The 12107-nt window shown below is 38.7% G+C and overlaps 1 protein-coding gene across 1 annotated transcript in view; it reads right to left on the bottom strand.

The window, feature by feature from the left end:
• The window catches only part of SHROOM3 (shroom family member 3), a 319013-nt gene extending 313736 nt beyond the window's left edge, over positions 1-5277 (bottom strand). Inside the window, exon 1 of the mRNA XM_043448167.1 lies at positions 4574-5277. Within this exon, the coding sequence (XP_043304102.1) occupies positions 4574-4741 (168 nt within the window). The 5' untranslated portion in view covers positions 4742-5277. The remainder of the gene's footprint in view (positions 1-4573) is intronic.
• Positions 5278-12107: the final 6830 nt, after the last annotated feature.

Genomic DNA, 12107 nt, shown 5'->3' with positions numbered 1-12107 from the left:
AGCACTTTCTACCAGTCATGAGAGCTTCAGAAAGCTGCTCAAATTCTGGGTCTCAGTCCTCATGTATAAAACTAGCTTCATAATATCACCTTCCTCATGGAGTTGTGAAAATTAAATGAGTTAACACATGTGGATCTCTTGGAATAGACCTTGGCACCTAGTGGACACTCAGTAAGTGCGAGCATTTACTGGTGATTGTTACTGGTTGTTGTTTGTTGTTGTCTAGTTGTTACTTGATTGATGAATCCTAGGGGCAGGTGCATCCCCACAGCAGGTGGAACCATTCTCAGCCACAATACTGCATGAGTCATAATAAAATCAAGCTGCCAACTTCCTGAACTATTGAATTACCTGAGCTTCTACATACAATCCTTTTTTTTTTTTTTTTTTAAAGCTACCCTTTCTTTTTGAAGTTCGCAGATTACAGAGGCTCTTTCCTCAACTCCACCTTTCCTTTTCAAGGACATTAAATCCCAAAGAAAGCGATTTGGAAATGATTTCTTTTATTGCCACCCTTTTGTAGCTCCTCTTCCCCCATTCATCCTTCTGTCTCATTTGTACCTAAAGAAAAATGATACTTCATTCATTATATTGTCATATGGTGCAGCTTATAACTGTTTTGTATAAGTGTACGTGTCTTTCATATCAAAGACTTAACGTGTACTGTCCCTTCCCTTGATTTCCTTGGGTGGTACAGTGGTAAAGAATCTGCCTACCAATGCAGGAGACTCAAGTTCAATCCCTATGTTGGGAAGATCCCCTGGAGGAGGGCATGGCAGCCCACTCCAGTATTCTTGCCTGGAGAATTCCATGGACAAAGGAGCCTGGTGGGCTACAATGCACAGGGTCACAAAGAATCGGACACAACTGAGCGGCTGAACAACAATGGGAAACTGACATTCCATCTCTAGAGATGTGCCTAGTATCCTCACCACATGGAACTCTGCCTCCCTGCTCACCCTGCTCCTTGCTCTGTTTTGTCTTTGATTAGTCATTCAGTAAAAGTTATCGAACACCTACTCTGTGCCAGCGCCAGCCACGTCTTGGAAATGCAAGATGAATAAGACATAGCCTTTTCATTTACTCAGCAAATATTTGTGTACCCAGGCTCTGAGTTAGATGTGGTAGAGATGGAAAAGGCTCTTAACAGGCTTTTAAACTTCTGAGAAGACAGTCAACATAAATTTTTTTAAAGTATGGTTTGTTGTAATAAATGTATGGTACAGGAGTACAGAAGAGAGACCATCTAACCCAGCTTAATGAAATCAGGAAAACTTGAGAAAGAAGAAGAAATGAAGCTTGGATGAACATGAGTCTGCCAGACAGACAGGATAAAGAGAGAGATTCAAGAGCTTTGGAGCAATGTGGCCCTTGAAATCTGGCTAGTGTATATGAGAAACAGAATTTAAAACTGCATTTCATTTTAGGCGTGTGTGTTCAGTCATGTCTGATTCTTTGCTACCTCATAGACTGCAGCCTGCCAGACTCTTCTGTCTATGGGATTTCCCAGTCAAGAATACTGGAGTGGGTTGCCATTTCTTTCTCCAAAGATTCTTCATGACCCAGCAATCTTACCCACGTCTCCTGTGTCTCCTGCATTGGCAGGCAGATCCTTTACCACTGAGCCACCTGGGAAGCCCCATTTCATTTTGGTTCCTTTTAATTAAACTGGAAATAGCCACATGTGGCTCTTGGCTACCATGCTGGACAAAGTGGATTGCACCATACTATACCCCTGAAAAGGAAGAAGACTGTCTTCTCTTTACTCTTTTTCCACTTCTTATTGACTGGAAAGCAGATTCTGTGGCAAGTCACCTTGGACCAGCAGATGGGCCATCACCCCAGGGATGGAAGTAAGACAGTGGAAAGGACCATCTTTCAGTTTAGCTTAAGCTCACATTGCCATGTGAAAGAGACATCAATTTCTATATTGCTTAAGCTATTGTTATTTGGATCTTTATACAGCAGATAAATTTGTATCGTAACACAATGTCTCTTACAGTAATGAAAAGCAATAGTCATAATCTTGCTAAGGTTTTTTTTGAGATTTTCCTGTGTATGAGCCCCTGTGCCAACTGTTCTAAGTGCTTGCATCCCATTTAATCTCCGCACATAACAATAAGGGAGATAATTGTTTATTCCCATTCTGCAGATAAAATGAAGCCTTACCAAAGTGGCTCATTAGTGGTAGGATTAGATCTAACAGCTAATCATATTCTAGGGAACAGATAAATAATATCTGTTCTTTTTTAAGGTTCAAGTCAGCTTTTATCAGCTTGACCTTTATTCCCTCTTTCTTTAACACTTTTTATTTGTTTGTCTGTTTGGCTGAGCCAGGTCACAGCACACAGGATCTTCAAACTTCCTTGAGGCATGTGGGATCTAGTGTCCTGACCAGGGATTGAACCTGGGCCCCTGCATTGTGAGTGCTGAGTTTGAGCCACTGGACCACGAGGGCAGTCCCATACATAATATCTTATCATTAAAGATCAGGAAAATTGAGTGTAAATCAGAGTTTTAAAATGCAGAGATGACATTTATGTCCGTGGCAGACATTCTCAGCCGTCTACCCAGCACCTATTACCTCTCTCTTCCTGAAAACAGAACCTCAATTTGTTCAACTAGTGGGTGGAGATCCTTTGACATCAGGAAGAGTAGGTTTCCACTACAGAACCCAGGAGAGAAATTCTGATTGGTCTAAACTAGTAATAGTAGTTTCATTCCCGTTGGCCAGTAATTGGTCTAAGGACAGGAAAGTGGCACAGTTCTGATCAGTGAGATGTAACCACAAGTTTGATAGGGAGGGTGACCCTTTCCAAACCAAAAGCCACAAGTCTGCCCAGAATGGAGATGCAATGCTGGAAGTGTGGCATCCATTTTGCAACTTTAATGATAAAAGCCAACACTGAGGAAGGCAGAGTGGAGAGCTAAGTGAAGTTCTTGATGACATTATTGAGCTTCTCCTTGTCTGGACAACCTAACTCCAGACTTATTGTAAGATGAAAAAAGCTAATCACAATTTATTTAGGTAACTATCAATCAGGTTTCCACTTACTTATAGCTGTAAGCCTTCCTGATACACATATATGTACACCTATCTTTTGTTTTCTTAGGAAAGACAAGGAAAAGTCACACAGCTTACTGTGCTATTTTGCACACTCTCAGCTGACTGCCGGAAGCCAATTCCACTGGCTCACCCACAGTAAGAATTGTTTTGTTGCTGTTGTTTAGTTGATCAGTTGTGTCTGACTCTTTTGTGACCCCAGGGACTGCAGCCTGCCAGGCTCCTCTGTCCATGGCATTTCCCAGGCAAGAATACTGGAGTGGGTTGCCATTTCCTTCTCCTTTTCCTGACCTAGGGATCGAACCCACGGCTCCAGATTCTTTACTGCTGAGGAACTAGGGAAGCAAAAATCCTTTTAGTCTCTCTCAAAACATCTATTTTGGTGAGATAGAAAAACAAACCTTAATAGGTATCAGAGATCAGGCAAAATGCGTATTTGTCTCTTTCCCACCCTTAAACTAAAAAGAAATCTCCCCTCAATTGGAAATATTTCTTCAGTAATGCTTTGATATGTAAAGCACTTATATTCTGCTGTTTTAGACTGTTAATATTCTGAAATTGTAAAATAAATTTCTGTTATCTTTCTTTTTTCATTTATGTTTTAATTGAAGGAAATGTTTGGCAGAAACCAACAAAATTCTGTAAAGCATCCTCTGTAATCTTAATCTCTGTAGTTGTAGAGAAAAGTAGAAGCACTAAACCTAATGCATTAAAAGGATTCATTCAATGAGTATACCTCGCCACACCAAACATAAATGAAGAATTGAGGCATGTTACAGGATGACTAAAGTTTAAAAATGGGCTTAAATCATAAATAAATAGAAGAGGCAGAAATGCTGTTTTGCCCTTGAATTGCTATACTGGAAGGTGATTTATTCTATAATTCTAAGTGTGCAAGAAAAATAAATAATTTTTATGCAATCGACTATCCAGAATTTCAAACAAATTCTAAAATCTTTTGGAATGCTGGATATAACACTTTTAGTTGAAAGGAGAAAGAGCAGGTATATCTCTAGCCATATGTTAAATTTGTTGTTGTTGTCCAGTTGCTCAGCTGTATCCGACTCTGTGACTCTATGGACTGCAGCATGCCAGGCTTCCCTGTCCTTCACTATCTCCTGGAGTTTGCTGCGTTACATGTTAAATAAAGATGCCCATATATAAATACATACCATGCCACCACCTTAACTAGGGGGTTAACCTTTAATCTGATTCACAACAGAAAAGATCATGTGGCAGCTGGTTTTACACTATTTCATTCACAAAAAGAGATTATCCATTAGACAAGCACATTTTCCCCTGGAATTTCACAGAATAAAGGCGCCAGACACATTTTTCTTTCAAACACCAAGCTATGCAAGATATTTCCAGATATAATCAGAAGGGTATGAAACAGCAAATTAAGCAACTGACGGACAATCTTCAGCATTATCTGTGTTTTTGAGAGATCTGACAAACATTGGAAAAGCAGTTTGATTAAAGAAAAAAATATTGGAAAAAGCAACATACCTTAGAGATGATTAATGGTTCTCCGTGCTCCAAACCACCTTTCAAAGTAAAACCCCAGGGAGCTCCTCCCTGCAGGAACGCTTCCAGATAAGTGTACCGTCCCCTGGAGGTCCTGTTAGGGGTTAGTGTGGCTCTGGTCTCATCGAAGTTCTCCGTAGTCCTCATCATGGCAAACACATGGTGCCTCGAGTTAAATTTTAAACGCCTGAAGCAGTTTCAGGAGAATGGTGTTTAGCATTATGCCATCCTTCGCAATCCACACTGGCCAAAAAAAGATGTTTTCAGAAACTAATTCTTTCAGATGTAAAAGGTTCTTGTGAGCTTAACTCCAAGATGCTGAGCCAGGAGGATTTTTCACTTCAACGTTTCTGAATGCAACTCTTCTCCTGGAATTCCCGGTTCTCACTAAAGCCCCGGAGGGGTGTATATCTCTCGACTCCGTTAAAAAAAAAAGAAACAAACTTCTTTCACTGTCACTCTCCAGACTGCCTCTATTTCACACACACCCACGCCAAAATTTTTCCAGCAGATTATACAGAGAAACTTAAAGTCGTCTTACAATATAGTAAGAAAATTGCAAAAAGTCAACTGCATACCTCAATTTTGATTGATTATCAACCCTTTCTTCCTCTCTGAGTGAAATTTACCATTACAATAGCCTCCCATCTTCCCAGAAGTAGCTTTAAAAAGAAAGAAAGCACTCACTATGCTTCTGCTAGCTTCAGAAGTTTCTAACTTGTTCCAAACAGATAAGCTGTGCTGAAACGTATTTGTCTATGTTTTTCAGCAATAAGTTCAGTCTGTTTCTTGGAAAAAAAGAAAAGTTTTTCCAGGATGTAGAGAAAAATGGAAAAAAGCACGGTGAATTAACCTTCCCTGGAAAAAATATCCAGGAGGCAGCTCAGTCCTTTCTTTGGTATTTTCAGTGATGAGGAGCCACCACTGCCGCCAAGGCTGTACTTGCCTTTTCTAAGAGAAAAGGGTAAGGAAGTGAGAGCAAAATGGATTAAGGCAAACAGAGCGACCGCAACCTTTCTGCACTGTAAGCGCTGCCCTGCGGAATTCAGCTCCACACAAAGACCCGACCAATCACAACAGTCTTTCACTTGATAAACCGTAGACAGTTAAAAGTACTCATGGCTAATTAGCAAGTAGTAAAATAGTTGATGGACTAACCCCACCTTGTTAAAGGTGAATTAAAGCAGAATCCCTGGGAGTGAGACACAGGCATTGACATTTAAAAAAAAAAAAAAAAATTCTCTGGGCAATTCTGCCCTGCGGCCAAGTTTGCAGAGCTTTTTGGTAAACATTTAAGTATGTGTCAAGGTAGCACAAGGGCTTTATTTTGTTCATTAGAAGAAAACGGCCAAGTAAAATTTATAACTGGCCTCTCATCTTGAAATAGGACTCTCCAATCAAATTTCTCCTTGTTTGATTCAGTACAAACAGGTCACAGGCTTTCTTCTATATTGTAATTGTTATCTACTCCAAGGCTCTTTGTTATCCATTCTTTAAATGAAAAGAAATGCTTAGTGTCTGGCAAGTAATAAGCACTCGAGGTGGAATGTTGTTCGGATTTCAGGTTAGCAATGGAATTTTGTAATAATGTTATATAAAATTTGACATCAAAACTTTCTATTAAAAACTTAAATAGTGCAAGATAACTGTATCTTTTAGCCAGAAGCCCCAGCTATTAAGCTGGAACAACTTAGAATTATTTCTAAGGGATATTTTGCTAAAAATTTTTTTTGTTTAAAAGTACGTGATGTGAATTCTGTTGGACACTGATGTTTTGATATCAATTTAATTTTGGTGTTTGTACCTATGGTTAATGAAAAGTTAATATAATAAAGAAGCAGATATAATATGCAAAGAAGTCTCTATGATGTTTAATGTACAACAACACATGACAAGTGTTATTTGCTTTTCAGTAGTAACTTCACCCATAGGGCTCAAAGACAAAATAAAGTAAAATCTCATTTTAACGTAATGATAGTATTTTAGTGAAAACAAAAGGTGTACAAAATGAAAATAAATGGTAAACATTGTTTGATTCTTAAGAGTAATTTATGCAATTTTGATTGGGGCTTCCTTTTACAACTTAATTTATAAATAAAGAATAGAAGGTGAAATCTAGGCTTTTCTTTCACTCCATTATTAAAACATATATGTATACAGACAGAGGATATTTAAATAAAAACCAAGGTAAATGAAGTTTCTTTCTGAAAAGTACTTTTTTGTGTGCGGCATTTACAATCTTGCTCCTGATTCATTTTGTAAGACATGGGATTTCATAGAATCAATGTTTAATATTAAAAGTTTATTACTTTTACCAAAAACAAAATGGAAAGAAAGTAACACGTTAAGCAATGAAGAAAGAACTCAGGGCTTGTGGACAGATGAAACGTCTATTTTATATAATCACCAAAAGTATTTGACATAAATATTTAATGAAAATTGATAAATAATTTGAAAAATAAACCATATAGAACTTGTTGGACACAGTGTAGCAACTGATAGATCAGGATTAGAATAACTTTTAATAACTTTTCCCCCCTTCTTCCATTGCTCACAATCAAAGAAAGTATCCTTGTTTTAAAGGTGAGTGCATAGAGGCCATAAGAAGCCTAAATAATCCAACTGGAGTCATCCTGCAAGCAACCTTCTTGTTATTCAGTGACTAAGTCATGTCTGGCTCTTTGTGACCCTGTGGACAGTGTTCCCTGTCCTTCACCATATCCCAGAGTTTGCTCAAACTCATGTCCATTGGATCAATGATGCCATCCAACCATCTCATCCCCTGCCACCCCCTTTTTCTCCTGCCCTCAATCTTTCCCTCCCAGAGTCTTTTCCATTGAGTCTGCTCTTCACATCAGGTGGCCAAAGTATTGGAGTTTCAGCTTCAGCATCAGTCCTTCTAATGAATATTCAGGACTGATTTCCTTTAGGATTGACTGGTTTGATCTCTTTGCTGTCCAAGGGACTCTCAAGAGTCCTATCCAGCACTACAGTTTGAAAGCATAAGTGGGCATAAAATCAAAATCGTCAGACCCTTAGGAATGGACTCTCAGTTTAAGGTAGGTCTTTTGCACAATTTATGGCTAAAGGAAAATTGTTTATGTGGCCAGCACTGCTAATTCATAAGGATAACTTCTGTTAGGGCATGTGACTTGGACCCAAACTTTAATTCGAGAATGAAATTGGACCCTCTCCCCTCTCTAGACAGAGAAAAACAACCCTATTGTCTCACGGTGCTGACAGTAGAAGGAACCATGAATGTGAATGTCTTTGACCTTGCAGACCCAAAAGGGTCTCAGGACTTCCCAGGATACCCAGACTACATTTTGAGAATTGCTGGCCTCAACCAGGTACAGCCATACCTGAAGCAATCCCATTTTTACCAGTTTGGTGAGCCTATAAACACATGTGTACTTTTTCCTTGAATAGCTGGAGTTGGGTTTCTGTTACTTGCAACTGAGAGTTTCAAGTACACACAATGAAACCCTTCATGGCTTTTCCTAGTTTAGGAAAAGGTTTAGGGAAGCTTAGTGCTGTCTCGTGGGGAGCTTCCCAGGTGGCACAGTGGTAAAAATCCTCCTGCCAACGCAGGAGACTCAAGATTTGTGAGTTCAATTCCTGGGGCGGAAGATCCTCTGGAGTAGGAAATGACAACCCGCTATGGTATTCTTGCCTGGAAAGTTCCATGGACAGGGGAGCTTGGCTGGCTACAGTCCATGTGGTCACAAAGAGCTGGACACGACTGAACACACACACACACACTGCTGTCTCACAGAGGTAGCCTTGAATGTTGTTTTCTCTTTTTCTACTTCTTCCCTCTTTCTTTGTGCCTCTAAAGTAGAATTACTTTTGCTTTCTTATCAAGTTCTTCCTTCGTAATAAATAGATTCCACATACCTCACAACTTTTTATCTCTGTATGAAAGATTCCCGATGTTTTAGTTGTTCATCTTGCTGTTACTGTGAATATGGCCCCAGAGCAAAAAACAGTTCAATCATGTTGACTCTCCTGTCCTTCTGGAGTACCTATTCCAAATGTGCTTTTAAATGTCACTTGCCTAATCATCGTTCCTATTTCTTAGAAATCATGCATCACTCTATTTGTTAACATTACTTCAGGAAAAATATGTTCTTTTCAAAATATTCACTCCTTGATTTTTTCATAGCAAACTGTGTGTCTTTCTCTTTTGTTTTAGCATTTTAAATGTGATTTTTAACTTATTGGGTGTTTTGAGTGCCTTTAAATTTAGTATTTCAAAGATTGAAAATTCACTGGGTTGTCTCTGAAAATAAAAAAACTCAGAGTGACATCTAGTGGCTCTTCTGGCTTACTCAATAGTCATCAAAGGAAATGTACACAGTTGTTAAATTGTACCTTTGGAAGGTTATTTAGATTTTCTTAGAAAGAACATCTCAGAACCATCCAAAATAGACAAAAAATCAACCTTATTTTAAACTTTGCACAGTCTCTCTAGGCAACCTTTCAGAGGCAAAAAAAAAAAAAAAATGATCTTGTCATGTGCCTCTTTCTGAAGGGTGAGGAAAATTTCCAAGCCGACCTTCCCTCATGCTGAAATGCCAAGAAGCCTCACCTGAAGACAGTCACTTGAAACGAGGACTGGAAGCCCGAAGATTAGTTAAAAATCATCAAGATGCACCTGCTAGAACTGCCCCTGAAGCAGTGTCCTAGCTCTATGGAATGTGGATACTCAAAGTGGGGTTCCCTGAGGAAGGAGGGAGGGGCTGTGGATGCTGGATTTGTGGTTTACAGTATCAGCTTCACTCCCCATCCTGAGGGCTGTCACAAAGCTGTCAGAGCACAGTCGGTTCACATCTTTCAGGAATGATGAAAATGCCATGTCTTGATTAAAGCTGTAGTTTCACAGGTATACAGCTGGTCCTCGAACAACATGAAATTTAGGGGCATAGAATCCCCTCCCCCTGACCCTTGCAGTCAAAAATCAAAACACTTAACTTTATGGTCAGCCCTCTGTTCCCCCAATTTTGTGTCGAGGAGTCAATCAACTGCAGACTGTGTAGTACTGTAGAATTTATTTATTGAAAAAAAAAAAATCCGAGTGTAAGTAGACTTGTGTATAAGTAGATCAAACCCTTATTGCTCAAGGGTTGAATGTGTATCTATGAAACCACATCAAATGGTACACTTTAAATAAATGCAGTTTAATGAACAGAAACTACACCTCAATAAGGTCAGCTTAAAAAAAACTAAGGGACTTCCCTGGTGGTCCACTGGTGATTAAGATTCCACTGCAGGGGGCATGGGTTTAATCCCTGATTAGAAAACTAAGACCACACATTCTGCCTGGCACTGTAAAAAAATAACAAATAAGATAAAATAAAATTTTAAAAATACAAGAATCCCATCAATGAATGAATGGACAAACAAAATGTGAGGTTTTATACTATTATTATTATTTTATGTATATATATATATATATATATATATCTCACATAGTAGTGGAATATTAATTCAGCCTTTAAAAGGACAGCAATTTTGACACATACATGGATGAAACTTGAGGACATTGTACTAAGTGTAATAAGCCAGTCATGGTGGGACAAACACTGTATTATTCCACTCATATGAGTTCTTAGAAGAGTCAAATTGGTAGAGGCAGAAAGTAGAATAGTGGATGCCAGGGGCTGGAGGGAGGGTGAATGGGGAATTAGAATTTAATGAGTACAGAGTTCAGTTTGGGGAAATGTTCTAGAGATAGATGGTGGTGATGGTCACATAAACAATGTGAATTTAACTGAACTAAACACTTAAAACGGTTAAAATGGTAACTTTTATGTTAATGTATTTTACCACAGTAAAAAGTTTTTTTTTTAAGTACTTGTAACAGGTAAAGAAACGTTGTAAAATATGATGCTGTAATTAATCAGTTCATCCCTTCACCATGTTGCACATGGTTGTGGTGGATGTCATAGAAATTGTCAAATGCATAAGGAACCAACTAATAATAATAATACCTGATCACATATACTAAACATTAGATACCTGGTAAAAAATTATAACTGTTATAGGAATTATCGTAGTAAGTTATAATTCTAAAATCTGGTAGAAATATATCCATAAACTTAGAAGTGGAGGATTTTAATAAGAATATAGTTCAGCAGAACCCGCAGTATTAAGATCTTAAACAATAGATAGTTTTGATAAAGAGCATAAGTTTATTTTGGATAAACCAGAGCCAGCTTCAAAGACATTAGTGACAATGGTGGTTGACCTCAATGACAGAAACAGCATAGAGGAGAAAAGGCAATCTGCTCAGGCCAATCTGGCCTTTTGACTGAATTTTTTTCAATTATCATTATTTTTTTATTGGCGCATATTTGTTTTACACACACTGCTGTGTCTTATTCTTCAGTATACCAAGCACATCCTTGGGAAGCTCTGTTCTACAACGTGGCTCCTCCCTCCAGTCCTCCAGACCTCTGCTCAGCGTCACTTCATCAATGCTGCTGCTGCTGCTAAGTCAATTCCGTCGTGTCCGACTCTGTGCGATCCCATAGACGGCAGCCCACCAGGCTCCGCTGTGCCTGGGATTCTCCAGGCAAGAACACTGGAGTGGGTTGCCATTTCCTTCTCCAATGCATGAAAGTGAAAAGTGAAAGTGAAGTCACTCAGTCGTGTCAGACTCTTCGCGACCCCATGGACTGTAGCCTACCAGGCTCCTCCATCCATTGGGTTTTCCAGGCAAGAGCACTGGAGTGGGTTGCCATTGCCTTCTCCGACTTTATCAATGAGGACTTCTCAGACCACACATGAAATGGTACCTACTCTCTCTAACCTCCATATCCTACCTCATCTACACTTACCCCCATGTGATATATTTGAACTTGTCTCTCTGCTCATTGCTCATCTTCTTCTACAAGAGTGTAAACTGCATGAGGACAGGAGTTTTTTTGGTTCATGGCTGTATTTTCAACACCTTTGCATGTTGCATGTCAGGTCTCTATGAATACATGTTCAAATGACTGGATGAATGGTACAGGAACTCTAGACCCCTTCCTTTATCTCTACATTTTTTATTTTAAAAGCTAAGAATCTCTTTTAAATTATCAGAAACATACCATGAAGTAAAACTGCAAGGCACTTCAAATGAAAAGAATTTTATAGTAAAATTATAGTGTTCACACATATATGTGGGTTTAAATAGTTTTATAGTGTTCTAATTAACATATTTCAGTTAACAACTTCAAAAAGAATAAAAAAAGGAAATTTCTTGGGACATGAGACATCAATGGAAATCACATATTAGGTAACTAAAACATTTTCTTGCCCTAAGAACACAGTTGTGCTTTAACAGAATAAAGGTTTAGAACCAAAGAATTAAACATTGCTGTCTAGCCACAAAACTTAAACCATTCATCCTTCCATTTAATACTCTCATTCCCTATTAAAATACTTGATTCTATAGGCAAGATTGTCCAGGTCAATAAATTTATGTTATAGGTACAATAAAAGGCGATCTTTAGTGGTATTTAATACT

This window comes from Cervus canadensis, chromosome 26 (assembly GCF_019320065.1).
Source record: "Cervus canadensis isolate Bull #8, Minnesota chromosome 26, ASM1932006v1, whole genome shotgun sequence".
NCBI lineage: Eukaryota > Metazoa > Chordata > Mammalia > Artiodactyla > Cervidae > Cervus > Cervus canadensis.
The sequence above is the reverse complement of the archived record's forward strand: the minus strand, read 5'-3'. Positions and strand labels throughout refer to the sequence as shown.